Source organism: Xenopus laevis, chromosome 6L (genome assembly GCF_017654675.1).
Source record: "Xenopus laevis strain J_2021 chromosome 6L, Xenopus_laevis_v10.1, whole genome shotgun sequence".
NCBI lineage: Eukaryota > Metazoa > Chordata > Amphibia > Anura > Pipidae > Xenopus > Xenopus laevis.
This window is the reverse complement of record NC_054381.1, coordinates 125,221-141,560: the sequence shown is the minus strand read 5'-3', so window position 1 is coordinate 141,560 and position 16,340 is coordinate 125,221. Positions and strand designations below refer to the sequence as shown.

General features: G+C 38.8%; 1 protein-coding gene across 9 annotated transcripts in view; it reads right to left on the bottom strand.

Annotated features, from left to right (window-relative positions):
• The window catches only part of LOC108704644 (SWI/SNF-related matrix-associated actin-dependent regulator of chromatin subfamily D member 3), a 69,873-nt gene that overhangs the window by 12,629 nt on the left and 40,904 nt on the right, over positions 1–16,340 (bottom strand). For 6 of the 9 annotated variants that reach the window (XM_018241293.2, XM_041565685.1, XM_018241294.2 and 3 more), the window contains 4 exons: positions 15,793–15,954; positions 15,389–15,486; positions 8,954–9,089; positions 960–1,082 (listed from right to left, as the gene is read on the bottom strand). In XM_018241293.2, the coding sequence (XP_018096782.1) occupies positions 960–1,082; positions 8,954–9,089; positions 15,389–15,486; positions 15,793–15,954 (519 nt within the window). Of the gene's footprint in view, positions 1–959; positions 1,083–8,953; positions 9,090–9,143; positions 9,210–15,388; positions 15,487–15,792; positions 15,955–16,340 lie in introns of all 9 variants that reach the window. The other 3 variants (XM_018241295.2, XM_018241296.2, XM_041565688.1) reach the window with 3 other exon arrangements.

Below are 16,340 nucleotides of genomic sequence, written 5' to 3'. Positions count from 1 at the left end.
CAGATCAGGCGGTTGGAAGCCACTTTGTTGAAAAAGTTCATGGGGTCCAACAATTAAGGTTCCCAGTCATAGACAATGTGCCCAAACTCTGACGGGGAGGGGACAGAAATAAGGAAGTACTAAAGAAAGAAACATGGAGGATACATTGCTTAGAAACTATCGAACCCCATGGCCTTAACCGAGATTATGATCTACATTCTATATTTCGCTAAGTATGTTTTTAACTGGATTTTTATTGGTGTTTTTAATATGACAGATATTTGAAGAAGGAAGTAGCAGTAGAGATGTGGAGAGAGAGAGACTCCACCCACAAGATCTAGATGATGATTCAAATCTTTTCATCTGTATTTTATGATGTGTTTAAGGATTGAGCCACAAGATGGCGCCATACAAGGCAATAGAAAAATGTGTAACGTGTGAAACATAAGTTGTAGCTTGAAACGTTGTTGCTTTTGTTCAGATGATAAAGCCATGAAGTAACAATAAAGACTTTTTTAAATAATCTTCAAGACTGGTGCTGTCTACTACGATTTTTGGATTACATGGCTGATTCCAACCTTAGTGACCTGTTACTTATCTGTTTCTGCCTCTGGTCTCTGCTCTATTAACTCTTAAAGTGCCCATAGACTCACCAATCATATTCATTGTGTGTGTGTGTGTGTGTGTATGGCGTGAGACGAGCTGACCGCCAAAGTTAATACTATGTGACTACTATGTGACCACTGTGTGACTATGTGACCACTGTGTGACTATGTGACCACTGTGTGACTATGTGACTACTATGTGACCACTATGTGACTATGTGACTACTATGAGACCACTATGTGACTACTATGTGACCACTATGTGACTATATGACTGCCCTGAGGGGCTGCTGACTTCTTATAGCCACTCTGTGTACAAGGCATTGATGTCAGGGAAAGGTGGGCTGCTCCTGAAGTCCTGCAGTGAGGCCTTACCTTCAGGTCCCTGCTCTGGGACAGTAGCCAGTCCTGTATATAGCCTTTTGGGTCCCGGGAGAAGCTCAGCATGAAATCTCTTTGAATTTTCAGCTGATTAATTGATTCAATGGTCTCGTGGATCTACAGAAAGAGAGGGAGAACTTGGGGTTACACCAGAAATGTATAAATGACGGCTCAGCTTGGTTTGTGGGGTGTGAGCACAGCCTGGGCCTCTCTCCTCCGATGTTTTTTCTGCAGATGGAGAGAAGGCAAGCACTGGCCACATCCCGGCACAGACACGGGAGCAGATATTTCTGCATTTTCTCTTGTGTGTCTGAGCCCTGAGGAGAGAAGTCCAGGCTACCCCTTGTCTGGCATTAGCCCTAGGCCTGAACTTGAATAAATCTTGTATCAAGTCTGTGAGACAAAATCCACATTCATCTGTTTTGTCCTTTCATGTTCTTGTACTGACACGTGGCCTCCCTACAATAATATACTGCCACTGAGGCTGCTGTGTAGCCATGGGGACAGCCATTCAAGCACAGGATACACAGTAGATAACAGATAAGTACTACTATAGTTTATATAAACAAGCTGCTGTGTAGCCATGGGGGCAGCCATTCAAGCACAGGATACACAGTAGATAACAGATAAGTACTCCTATAGTTTATATAAACAAGCTGCTGTGTAGCCATGGGGGCAGCCATTCAAAGCAGAAAAAGGAGAAGCGGCACAGGATACACAGCAGATAACAGATAAGTACTACTATAGTTTATATAAACAAGCTGCTGTGTAGCCATGGGGGCAGCCATTCAAGCACAGTATACACAGTAGATAACAGATAAGTACTACTATAGTTTATATAAACAAGCTGCTGTGTAGCGATGGGGACAGCCATTCAAGCACAGGATACACAGTAGATAACAGATACGTACTACTATAGTTTATATAAACAAGCTGCTGTGTAGCCATGGGGTCAGCCATTCAAGCACAGGATACACAGTAGATAACAGATAAGTACTACTATAGTTTATATAAACAAGCTGCTGTGTAGCGATGGGGACAGCCATTCAAGCACAGGATACACAGTAGATAACAGATACGTACTACTATAGTTTATATAAACAAGCTGCTGTGTAGCCATGGGGGCAGCCTTCAAGCACAGGATACACAGTAGATAACAGATACGTACTACTATAGTTTATATAAACAAGCTACTGTGTAGCCATGGGGGCAGCCATTCAAAGCAGAAAAAGGAGAAGCGGCACAGGATACACAGCAGATAACAGATAAGTACTACTATAGTTTATATAAACAAGCTGCTGTGTAGCCATGGGGGCAGCCATTCAAGCACAGTATACACAGTAGATAACAGATAAGTACTACTATAGTTTATATAAACAAGCTGCTGTGTAGCGATGGGGACAGCCATTCAAGCACAGGATACACAGTAGATAACAGATACGTACTACTATAGTTTATATAAACAAGCTGCTGTGTAGCCATGGGGGCAGCCATTCAAGCACAGGATACACAGTAGATAACAGATAAGTACTACTATAGTTTATATAAACAAGCTGCTGTGTAGCCATGGGGGCAGCCATTCAAGCACAGGATACACAGTAGATAACAGATAAGTACTACTATAGTTTATATAAACAAGCTGCTGTGTAGCCATGGGGGCAGCCATTCAAGCACAGGATACACAGTAGACAACAGATAAGTACTACTATAGTTTATATAAACAAGCTGCTGTGTAGCCATGGGGGCAGCCATTCAAGCACAGGATACACAGTAGATAGATAAGTACTACTATAGTTTATATAAACAAGCTGCTGTGTAGCCATGGGGCAGCCATTCAAGCACAGGATATACAGTAGATAACAGATAAGTACTACTATAGTTTATATAAACAAGCTGCTGTATAGCCATGGGGAAGGCCATTCAAGCACAGGATACACAGTAGATAACAGATACGTACTACTATAGTTTATATAAACAAGCTGCTGTGTAGCCATGGGGGCAGCCATTCAAGCACAGGATACACAGTAGATAACAGATAAGTACTATATATATATATATCTTCACTAGGGCAGCACCCTGCTGACGTCGTGTACCCTGGGTGCACGGTAAAAAATCCAAATACTTCAAAAAAGACCAGCAACACCAGGATTTCTGTGTATCAAAGCAAAGTGTATTCAATTATTGCATGAATAGGCTATTCATGCAATAATTGAATACACTTTGCTTTGATACACAGAAATCCTGGTGTTGCTGGTCTTTTTTGAAATATATATATATATATTTATATATATATATATATATATATATATATATATATATATATATATATAGTGAATAAAGTACCCCCTCTTGTAAAATATAAGGATATTATAAGTTACCGAGGAGTCACATGACCATATAAAAGTACGAGTCCGAAAGCCGAGTGTTTTTATACAGGTCATGGAACTCCGAGGTAACTTCTAATATCCTCATATTTTACAACTGGGGGTACTTTATTTATTATAATACACAAATTTCAGTGAGTCATGTGACAGAAATGACATCACTACTCACCGTTTATAACTGATGACATCACTACTCACCGTTTATAAGGATATAATTTACAGGATATTCATGGCTTTTGTGTATTATATATATATATAGTCAAAGTAGGAAGATTTATGTACCGACTCCACAGCCCTGACTCTGATCATATGCCTGTAATAATTAAGGTGCAAATATCCTCTTATAAACCTAATATACCATGGACATACCCACAATCCCCAGCTCTCATTCAATTGGTCCATGAATGCATTGTTTTGCAAAAGACAATGTTCACTGTAACACAATCTGCCATGGATTTAGGAAGCTTGGAACACTACACAACAAGATGTAATTATATCCTTATATAAAAAAAGATTTCTTAGAAATAGCAACAGTAAATTGAAAGACTTAAAGGGGAAGTAAACCCTGTTGCACTGCACTGCTCAACCAAACTTTACTCAATTGTTGCTGGACTACAAATCCCACAATAATGTCACATATAATAAAGGTGTAGGCATACTGGGAGATGTAGTCCAGCAACATCAGGGTTCTATTCATAAAGCAATATTGCTCAATAAAACTTCTCCCTAAATCTCCACAACCAGCGACTGATTTAAAATACAAAATAATCCTACAAAGAGAATCCCAGCTGATGCGAGTAACTCTGGCTCCATGTTGTTTGTTCTTTACATCTTATAAAACCTCTTACTTAAAAAAGGTGAATAAGGAGTTATTTTCCTTAAGTAAACAAAGAGAGAAAACATACCTTAATTTTAAGAATTTTCCAACATCTCATAATGCTAATAAGTTTAAAAAGGTTATGGAGACATTCAGGAAATGGAGAGGTTTACGAGACCAATTTTATACCTCTTTTTCAAATGCTAGGTTTCATACTCTTAGGGGCAGATTTATCAAAGTTAGAGGGGAATTTTCGAATGAAAAACAATCGAATTTCGAGCAATTTTTTGTGTACATCGAATAGGGAATAGTCCAAATTCAATTAATTTGAAAATTCGAATATCGAAATTTATCATTTACTGTCTGTACTTTGAAAATCAAAGTTTTTTTGGGAAAAATTCGATATTCCTTCGATTTGAACGATTCGAATTTGGCCAAATATGGACCTATTCCTATTCGATCAAAAATTGAACTATTCAACCAAAAAAAACTTTGACTTAATTTCGGTTTGTCTTTTTGAATTCGAATTTCGAGTTTTTTTTCAATTCGAAATTCGACCCTTGATAAATATGCCCCTTAGTAATAAGTCTAATAGGTTTTTAGCTAATTTGGGTAAAAATTGGAAAAACTCTTCTCCCATTAATCTGATTAAAGATAGTAGGAATAGAATTGTTAACTCGCCTAGGGATATCTCAAATGTTTTTACAGAGTATTTTCAAAATATTTATTCTTGTCCTTTATATGATAAAGATAAAAGCAAAGCATTTTTTCATCTGCCTCAAACTTCACTTGAAAAATTGGAAATCCTTTAGTTCCCTATTACTACAGAAGAGGTGATAGAGGCTAAAAAAGTTTAAAGCTAGTGGTCCAGATGGCCTTCCTGCTTCTTTCTATAAAAGTCTATTTCTCTTAAAATATTTCCTTTCCCAACCAACATTTTTAATGAGATTTATTTGCAGGGCAAAACTTTAGAGTCTAGCTTAACTTCGAACATTAAACTTATTCCCAAAGAAGGGAGAGATCCCTTACTGACATCCTCTTACCACCCAATTTCTCTAATTGACCAAGACTTTAAAATTTTTACTAAGCTTCTTGCTGGCAGATTGGCTAATATCCTACCAGACATAATTTTTCCTTTTCAGAATGGGTTTATTAGGAAGAGGTCAGGTATTAAAAATATTACGGCAATCTTAAATGCCATTTATTTTTCGAAGAAATATAAAATTCCATGCTCGCTAATCAGTTTATATGCTGAGAAAGCATTTTATAATGTTAATTGGGACTATCTTTTCAACTGTTGTAATTCCTTTGGATTTAAGGGGAAATGTTTTTCTTTTTTAAAACAAGTTTATTCCTCCCCCAAAGATAGGATTATAATAGCTGGAGAACAATCTGATCCTTTCACCTTATGTAGAGGAACTAGACAGGATTGTCCGTTGTCTCCCTTACTCTTTAATTTGACTATTGACTCTTTGATTAGATTTTTGAATTGTTCAGACCTATTTCAAGGTATGCAAGTTAATGGTGGGCACCTTAATACTTGCTGATGTTAAGAATCCTCATAATTCAATTAAGAATATTTTTACTTTTTTCCAATCTTATAGTTATTTTTCTGGGTATGTTATTAATTCAAGTAAAACAGGGTTGCTTAATATTAATAGTTTTATCCTGAAACAAACCCTTTTAGATTTAAAGTTATAATCTCCGGGATGTTCGATTAAATATTTAGTAATTATTCCCTCTGATCTATCCAGACTTTTCTTTCTAAATTTATCTCCCCTAATCAAACTTACTACAAGTCTTTATGTGGCAAGTGGCTTAACGCTCCTCTTAACCTCATGGGTAGAGTTGCCTTCTTTAAGATTTTCATTTTTCTGAAGTTATCATATCCATTACTTAATTAAGAAATTGGATCAAGCACTTTACAATTTCATATGGCAGGGGCAAAAACCTAAGATCTCTTTGTTTAAATGATGACAATAAAATTTTTAGGGGCCTTCGATTTCCGAAGTCCCCGGAGTTGCCTCATGATGAAACTTTGGGCGACTTCGGAAATCGAAGTGACGCGAGTGCATTGGCGCTGGCGTTCTCTCATTATAGAAGGCAGCAGGCAGGGGGAAGGCAGTTTAAGGAGATTGTTGCCCCGCAGAAGAGGCGATTAGTCGCCAGCCGACTAAATCTCCCCGAATCTGCCCGTGTGCTTAAACCCTAAAGCAGAGAGGAAATCATTGATTCCATATTGGAGGAAAATAGGTATTTTCCACTTGAGTCATTTAGTTAATAATGCCTCTGGCTCACCTATTTTGTAGGAGGATTTAAAACTCAAGTTTGATCTCAATGAATGTGATTGGCTGGATCATTTGAAATTTTTTTTTCTCTTTGATAGAAAGATTATTGCTATTGACCAACTTCCTCTTTGTAATGGGATTCTGAAAATTATAGAGGAACCTGCTTTTAATAAAATATAGTATATTACTGACTTTTGTCTAAGGTCTTATCCTGATAATTTACACCCTTTACTTGCCGTTGCAAAAAAAATGGTCATCCTTATTGAAGGTTAATATTACTCCAAACCAATTATTATCTTCAATTAGAAACTTTAATAAACGCATTAAATGTGAGGGACGGAGGGGCCAACATTTTAGATTGATTCACTTTAGTTATAGATTATTTTATTTGAAGAACTCTATAGGTATTATAATCCTTTATTGTCCTAAATGTAAGTTAAATAATGCTTCTTTATTTCATTATATGTGGGAATGCCCTTTTGTTTCAGAGTTATGGCGTAAAATTGGTAATTTTTTAAATTATAAATTGGACATTGATCTTAAGTTGTTTCCTGAATTGCTATTACTTGACTCTCATGCGACTCCTTCTGTTAGTTTTCTTCAAAAATTTAAACATTGAAATAAATATAAACATTTTATATTCATGGCCCTTGCTGCTACCCGTAAATCTATTTTTTATTTTGGATTCAGGAAAACTCCCTGGACTTGAAAGTCATCTTGTCTTATCTAAGATCTCACTGCTTGGATGAAGCAATACGTTTTGGATATGGTAACATGGATTTTAGGGGAAAAAAATTAAAACTTTGGTCTCCCTACTTTAACTTCTTGGAATCTGAGGATAAGGCTATTATTGAAAAGTTTATGTACAGTTCTGACAGAAATTCTCCTTTTCATACTCATGATAGTTTTAATAACTAATGGGTTAAGTGTTAATCTTTTCCACTTGGGCTATACTTATTTGTTGTATTAGATTGATGGAGAAGATTTTCTTACTTTATTTTATATTAATATATTTTATGAAGTATTTTTGTTCAAAGACTTTATTTGATGTTTATTTTCACTAGTCTGACATTTTAATATCTTTTCCTTTATTCTGTTAACTCTCAAGATTTAATATGTCAACTTTTTCTCATGCTGTTTATTTGAATATGCTAATAAACACAATTGAAAAGTAAAGTAGAATTACAGTTTTTGGCAACTTCTATAGAAAACTAGGGGGCGCTGTGGGACACATTATGCATGTGTACAATATAAAATGGGTAATGTTGTTAGCAACTTTTCCATTGGTCCTCATGTTTTTATCTTTTATAATTGTTGCTATGCATTTCTCCTCTTTTTGCATATTTTAGATAGGGGGTGCTCTGATCAGCCAATAGCCAATTTCTATGTGAGGCCACAGTTTGATTTGTTTATGTAACTTACCTTTCTATTCATTTTCATTTTACAGTGTGTCCCTCAAACTAGTTAGATGGAACTAGGTTACATTAATCCCTAGCAACTAGAAAGCTGCTGAAATTCCAAACTAAAACACAGCTGAACAAGGAGTTAAATAATTGAAAAACATAAAAAATAAAGACCAATTGCAAATTGTCACTCTGTATTCTATGGAAAGTTCATTGAAGGGTAAAACCAAATTGCATTGTGCAACCGGCCGGGTGGCAACCCTAACCATGCACCAATCATTGTGGCCGATATCAATAGAGACTGCAGACACTTTCGTTTTATTCATTCCAAACTGATGAAGTGAGTTGCTTGTGATGTCACAATTACACGGAGAGTGACATAATTTCTAAAGATCTTGCCCAGCAACACTGTCTCCATTTCTATTGAACCCAAAGTGAGCAACTCTCTTCTGTCACTGAACCCCAAATTCACCAACGTCTCATAATTAACTGCCGATCAACTGGGAACTTCCCAAACTAAATTTATTATAATTATTCCTTCTGATTTTGCCCAGTTTTACATTAAATCATCCACTGATAATTCCCAATATAAAATCCCTATGTTCTAAATCAGTGACCTCTGACCTATGGCTCCCCAGTGCCAGAACCTGCCGAATATCTCTCTTTCTATCAAACACTACTGCTTCCACTCAGGGAAGGTTATCTGCAACTCCCTGCATCTCATACTATTTCTGCACATCACTATTTACTTATCCCATTCTGGTACAATGGCGGTGGCTTTGCTGTCTCTGCAACTCCCTGCATCTCATACTATTTCTGCAAAATAGGGAATAGGTTCAATTTAGCAGTCACCAATAAAGTGAAGAGTAGAACAAAATAATGAGCCATTTTTATGGATTTCATTGAGAAAGGGAAAATAATGAAACAGATTAACAGTCCAGTACCCCAAGGCTGACCCTAACCTTAAAATCCCACTCACCCGCGTATAAAGGTTGGAAGGGAATGTGCCTGTGTCCCTCGCCTCACTACTAACAGATTCTCATTTGATCACAGATAGACATTGGGGTTACAGTGTTTCTGGGGGTACATGTGGTACCTTGTTATCGAGGGAAGAAATCTCTTGCTGATTGGCTGTAGAGAGCAAGAAGCTGCTCATCTGACTCTTCAGAGGATCCTCAACCTCCACATCAATATCATAACAGGCAGTTTTCTTCTGGTCTATGGGGTCAACGCTGCCCAAAATAAAACAAGTGGGGGGGGTGATGAATTCTGAACATTTGTCTAACCTGAAATTTTCTTTTTCTTGAGTCCGTAAGGCAACACAGACACTTGGGAAAGCTCTGATCCAATCCCTGGTAGGACAGAAAAAAAAAGGCAAAGCCAATAAAACAAGCCTATAATAACCCCCCATAGCTCCCAGCAGTGTTAATTATCAAGCTACATACTAGTAAGAACTACACAATTCAATTTGATGCAATATTTCTTTTTAATAGGGAGGGATAATTATGCTGCCTTACTGATTCAAGATATAAAAAATTTCAGGTAAGACAAATTTTCAGTTTTTACGTCCTCCAGGTAGCACAGACACTTGGGATTTAGCAATCTTCTACAGGAGGGACATCAATTACACCTGAAGAGCTGCTTCTAATATTCTGCTCCCAAAGGTTGTATCTTGAGAGGCTGCAATGTCTAACCGATAATGTTTGACGGACGTATGCACATTGCTCCAGGGTGCTGCTCTGCAAATCTCATTAACATCTACAGATGACTTCTCTGCCCAAGAGGTGAAAACAGCTCTGATACAATGGGCCCTTAATTAAGAAGGAGGTTCTTTTCCCGCTGTACAGTATGCCAAGGATATCGTACTCTTTACCCATGAAGCAATGGTGGACTTTGCAGCTTTTTCTCCTTTCTTTTGCGAAAAATAAAACAAATAGATGATCTGAGGATCTAAATGCTTTTGTTTTGTCGATATATTCAGACATCTGTGCACATCCAGAGTACTAAGCTTCCTCTCTTTTGAATTTTCACTGTTGACAAAAGGCAGGTAAAATAATCTGAGCATTTATATTTGCTGAAGAAGCAACTTTTGGAGTAAAATACGGTAGAGTTCTTAGCACTACCTAGTCTTAAAAAAAAGTAGTATATGGGGGAACTGCTGCTAATTCTTGTTATTCCCCTATCCTTCTTGCCAATGTAACGGCTACAAGAAATGCTTTAATGATGCCAACTGCAAAGGTTCAAATGGACTTTCAGATAACAAAGACAAAACTACGTTTAGATCCCACGGAGGCACTACTGAACAAATTCTTGGACTAATCTTAGAGACTGCCTTCAAAAATGTTTGACCAGAGGATCTACTGCCACATTTTTGACAAAAAATATGAAGGTGCTGAAACTTAAACTTTTAGCGTATTTCGTTTCAGACCTTTTGAAAAACCATCTTGAAGGAATTGTCGAATTCCAGAAATAGGACAACTTTTTTCTGAAAAGTAATTTTTTAAGCACCAAGAGGAAAACACCTTCCAGACTCTTCTATAAACCCAGGTTGTAGAGGGTTTCCTGGAAAGAATTAAGGTATCTACCACCTCTTGAGAAAGACCTTTATCGCTCAATAATTCCCTCTTAATCTCCATGCCGCTAGATTCCATCTGGATGGATCTAGATGTTTCATCTGGCTTTGTAAGAGAAGATCTTCCTGCCACGGAATTCTCCAGAACTCTCCCTTGGATAGTAACATCAGATCTGAGAACCAATTTCTCCTGGACCAAGAGGGAGCAATCGTGACTATTGAAGACTGATCCTGCTTGATCTTCTGTACGACCCTCTGTATCATGGGCAATGGGGGGGGGGATGTAAGCCAGCTTGAACAACCAAGGGATCGACATAACATCCACATAAGTTGGGTTGTCTGCCCTTCTCAATGAGCAAAAGCGGGGAAGTTTCCTTTTTAATATCGATCCCATCAAGTCTATCTGAGGCATTTCCCATCTCTCTACTAATTGATGAAATATTTGGTTGTTGAGTTCCCATTCCCCTTGTCTCATGGACACTCTGCTGAGTGAATCTGCTAACGAGTTGTCAACTCCTTTTATGTGGACTGCCTTGATGGACTGCAGATTCCATTCTGCCCAATTCATGATCTTCCGGCATTCCTTTATCAATAAGAGTATCATGGTCCCCCCTTGTCTGTTGATATAGGACACTGTCACTTGATTGTCTGAATGAACTAAGACATGTTTGTTCATGATCTGTTTGTTGAATTTCATCAACGGTAACCCGACAGCTCTTAGCTCTCTGAAATTTGATGAGCCAGTTTTCTCCTGTGGTGACCACATTTTCTGTATCATTCGGTCCGCCAAATGAGCGCCCCATCCTGAGGCCGATGCATCTGTTGTCACCGACACAAACTTCGGATTCCTGAAGGATTTCCCTTGGGATGAGTTGTTTGTGTTGCACCACCAAAGCAGCTCCTTCTTCAATTTGACAGAAACCCTGAAGTTCCTGTCTAGGGAAAATATTGAGCAATTCCATTTCTAAAGAATTTCTTGTTGAAGGGGACGTATATGTGCCTTTGCCCAGGGAATGGCCTCTATCGCTGCTGTCATCAGACCCAGAACTCTCATGGCTTTCCAAAAGGAGAATGTCTGAGTTCCTGTATCAATGTATATAGGGAATTCACTTTGTCGGTAAGAAGAAACACTTTCGTCCTGACAATATCTATCAAGAGACCTAAAAATTTTGTCTAGGTGGTGGGTTGCAAGTTTGATTTTTCGATATTTAAAATCCATCCATGATCTCTTAACAAGGTCAAGGTCAGATCTTGATGAAGAAGAAGTTCATTTCGGAAACTGCTTTTACTAGCCAATTGTCCAGATAAGGGACAACATATACCCCTTGTCTTCTGAGAGCCGCAGCCAATACCACCACCACTTTTGTGAAAACTCTCGGTGCTGAAGTAATCCCAAATGGAAGTACTTTGAACTGAAGACAATGCAGTACTGAATTCAGATATACTGCATTCTGAAGAAATTTCCTGCTGGATGGATAAATAGGAATGTGGAGATACGCATCTTTTAGATCTATTGAGATCATGATGTCTTTTTCTTGAAGAAAATTGATCGCCGATCTGATAGTTTCCAATTTTTCCTTCATTACATATTGATTTAGATATTTCAAATCTATCACTAGCCTGAATTTTCCCCCTGGCTTTGGCACCAGAAAAACATGAGAATAGATGCCCTCTCGAATCTCTGTAGGAGGAACTGGTTCCAACACCTTCATCGAAATAAAATCTGTTGTGGCTCTTTCTAGAGCTTCCAGTTTTGCAACATTTCTTTTTGTGAGATTGACACAAAATGTCAGTTTTGGAGGTAAATGGAATCCTATATCCTATATAATAAAGTTGAAGTGTCTCTGCGTCCAGTCCCTATGTCCGTGGGATTGCGCTACTGCGCATGTGCCCCACGGACCGTCTCTGGCGAATGTTTGACTACATTTGTTCTAGCGCCCGTTAATTTAACGAGCTTAATGTCTAGTGCTATATAATATCCTTCTCTTATTATTGAGAGTACCCACAGGTCTGATGTGGTCTTTTCCCATGCCGTAAGAAAATAAATGAGTCTTCCACCTATTTCTTCTTGACTTCTGGCATCAGAAACTTGTCCCCTTCCCTTGTCTACAATCTTTTTTCTGGGAAGTAGCTTTTGGCATATTTCTGGATTTAAAAAATCTATTTCTGAATCCAGTATCTCTTCCTCTGTCTCCATCTCATCTGAAAGAAGATGATCTAGAAGGAGATTTTCTTGAAGAGGAGCGAAAAAATTTCTTTTCTGACCTTGAGGTTTATCTTGTGGTAGGTTTTTACCTTTCCCTGTCACTAAGTTGTCCAATAGTTTTTTTTAAAGGACTTCCAAAAAGTCTACCAAGTTCAAAAGGCATGGATATGACTGTTTTTTGAAGCAGAATCCACTGCCCAAGCTTTTATTCAAAGGGCTCTTCTACCTGCTGTAGAGAGTGCCATAGTTCTTGCTCCCAGCTATAAAACATCCACTGCCATGTCATACAGGAAATCAGATGGCATTTTAATAGGGTACAAAATATCAAGAATATCATCTCTTGAAGTCCCCGCATCAATCTCTTCTTCAAGAGAATTAAGCCAGAACTTTAAAGACTTTGACACTGAAATCGCTGCAATAGCCAGTTTACATGTACTGGATCCCATCACATACTGTAAGTTCTTCAAAGAGAACATTCAGCCCTTCAGTCAATCTGGTCTTTTATTCCAGATTCTTCTTCAGGAATTGTCATTCTCTTAGCTAATCTAGCCACAGGAATATCCACTTTAGAGGGGTCTTCCCAAGTTCCTATATCAGCTGTGTCAAAAGGAAACATTAGTTTAAATCTTTTTGAGAAATCAGGTTTTTTCCCCAGCTTTGTCATTCTTGTTCTAACAACTTTTTTATTGAGTCATGCATAGGGAATGAAACAGACTTCTTCTTTGCAAAGAAAGGAAGTTGTTGTTTGTCTGTAGAGGCAGAAGCAGACGCCTACTTTTGACCCCCTACTTTCCTAACCTGCTTTATTAGTTTAGAAACTTTCTCCACAGGAAAAAGTTTATCTTTTTTATTTTTGGCAGGTGAGGATGAGGAGGAATCTGATTCATCTGATTTAATGGATTCAGACTCAGTATCAGGTGACTGTAAACATTCAGTAGTGTCCAAAGAAACTTCTTGAACCATGCCATAAACTCCTGTTTTGAAAGTGAATCTTTTGCAGGTTTGCTTAAACATGCTTCACATTTGGAGGGTTTAAAGCTCTCTGGCAATGGCGGATCACATTGGGAACATACATTGTGCTTTGCTTTTCTCATCCTTTTTCCCAATCTAGGTGTGTCAGACATGTAAAAACAAAAGGGTAATAATCAGGTACAATTCAGCATGTGAAACATTAATATGACCTGGCTGGATTAGGCTACTGACAAGTACCTTAAACAGCCTTATCTGAGCCTGCAGCCTGGCAGCCCCGAGTGCAGGAACCACAGGAATCAGCAGCCACAAACAGCTCCTCAGTGGGGATTAAATACCTGTATCCAGGCCCTTCATTTCCCCCTCTATAAAGGGCTCCTGTTTTTCTCTGCAGGCTCCGAATCGCTACCTGCGCTGTTGGTGATGTCATCAATGTGTGTCTACTCACGAAGTGCAATGCGCTGTGAGAGAGCTGTGGGACTGGCAAGTCGGGAGAAAGCTCGCAAGACTACTCTTCCCCCCACAGGGGATACAGGGGATACAGGGGATACTGCGCTACTATGCCAGGTATTCCTATGGGACGAGTCCAATCCCCCTGAGAGACCCACCCTCAGGCGGTCTCTCATACGGACCTCAGACCAGTATTTTGTCTGGCTCTTCAGACCATAGGTCCCTTTGACAGAACAGAAAAAAACACTGCTGGGAGCTATGGGGGGGGAGGGGTTATTATGTGCCTTTTTTTCTGTCCTACCAGAGATTGGATCAGAGCTTTCCCAAGTGTCTGTGCTGCCTGGAGGACGTAAAGAGACAATAGAGAATTGACTGAACAATAGTCTATTACACAACAGTATAGGGATATGGGGCTACAGGTCTAGTCAGAACATTGAGTATCAGACAACTAGTGAGTTGCACCAACACTACAACCACTACTGCTTGTGCACTTAAAGGGGTTGTTCACCTTTGAGTTAACTGTTAGTATGATGTAGAGAGTGATATTCTGAGACAATTTGTAATTTGTTTTCAGTTTTTATTACTTGAGGTTTTTTAGCTTTTTATTAAGTAGCTCTCCAGTTTATTTCAGCAATCTGGTTGCTAGAGTACTAATTACCCTAGCAACCATTTATTGATTTGAATAAGAGACTGGAATATGAATAGGAGAGGCCTGTATGGAAACATGAGTAAAAAAAAGTAGCATTAGCTATACACTTGTAGCCTTACAGAGCATTTTTTCTAAATGGGGTCAGTGACCCCCCCACTTAAAAGTTTGAAAGAGTCAGAAGAAGGCAAATAATTTAAAAACTATAAAAAATAAATAAATAATAACAAGTTGCTTGGCCATTCTATAACATACTTAAAGTTAATTTAAAGATGAACCACCCCTTTAATAAAGATTTGTTCCCCATAAGCTCACAGAATATTATATTGTTAGCAATAAGTTCACAGTTAATCACAGAGCTCAGTTACTAGGGATAAACTGACAGTCAGAGCACAGTTACTACGGATAAGCCCACAGTCACAGTTACTAGGGATAAAATGACAGTCAGAGCACAGTAACTAGGGATAAGCTCACAGTCACAGTTACTAGGGAGAAACTGACAGTCTGAGCACAGTCACTACGGATATATACTTGGGATAAACTGACAGAGCACAGTTACTAGGGATAAACTCACAGTCATAGTTACTAGGGATAAACTCACATTAGAGTACAGTTACTAGGGATAAACTCACAGTTACAGTTACTAGGGATAAGTGCAGTAAGTAGAGTTCAGTTATGTATTTTGTACCTGATGATGTGGTTGATGACAATCGGGTCGGGGGGCAGAAGCAGGTTTGTCAGTCTCTGCGGTATCTCCGAGAACTTTAATCTGGGACAGTCAAATATCTGACAGTCATGACACACAGCGAGAATGAGAGAGAGAAGAGAAAGTACCGTAAATCAGAAAGAGAGCACATACCAGTGCAGGACACAGTGACTGAGGGTAGAGACAGTGAGTAGTGCACAAGTAGGTACTAGTGAGTTACACAGACAGAGAGTGTGCAGTTGTTTTTGGGTTCAGATAAAGAGTGCTTGTGGGTAATCACATGATCATGGGAGTGTTCTTATTAGGGGTACAGTTTTCATCAGGTGGGGGAATGGCTGTAGGAGTGTCAGACCAGGTGACAGTTGACTGCTGACAGATGGGGGTACCTGCTGGAAGTACTTGTCCACAGTTATATATTCCTTATCATGACAGTCTTGCAGTTTGTTGATCTTTATATACTGCCATAGAGCCTGGATGATGACTGCTCTGGTCTGGGTGTGAAGGCCCAGGAGTCGTGCCAGGCGGGGGTCCAGCTTGAACTGTGGGGGCTGAAAGAAAAATGGGGTGATTAATACAATTCCTGATATGACAGTAATAATACTCACACTGGTGGGATCTCTGGGATAGACGTAAATTAATGAGAGCTCTGTATCAGTATCAGTATAGTGATATACACCAGCATAGGAAGTGTTCCTGGTACTTCACTGTAGTAAGTACCTGGTACTCCAGCATTAATAGCATTAATAGCAGGGGTAACACTGTAGTAAGTACCTGCGACTCCAGCATTAATAGCAGGGATAACACTGTAGTAAGTACCAGGTACTCCAGCATTAATAGCAGGCATAACACTGTAGTAAGTACCTGGTACTCCAGCATTAATGGCAGGCGGTAACACTGTAGTAAGTACCTGATAGTCCAGTATTAATAGCAGGGG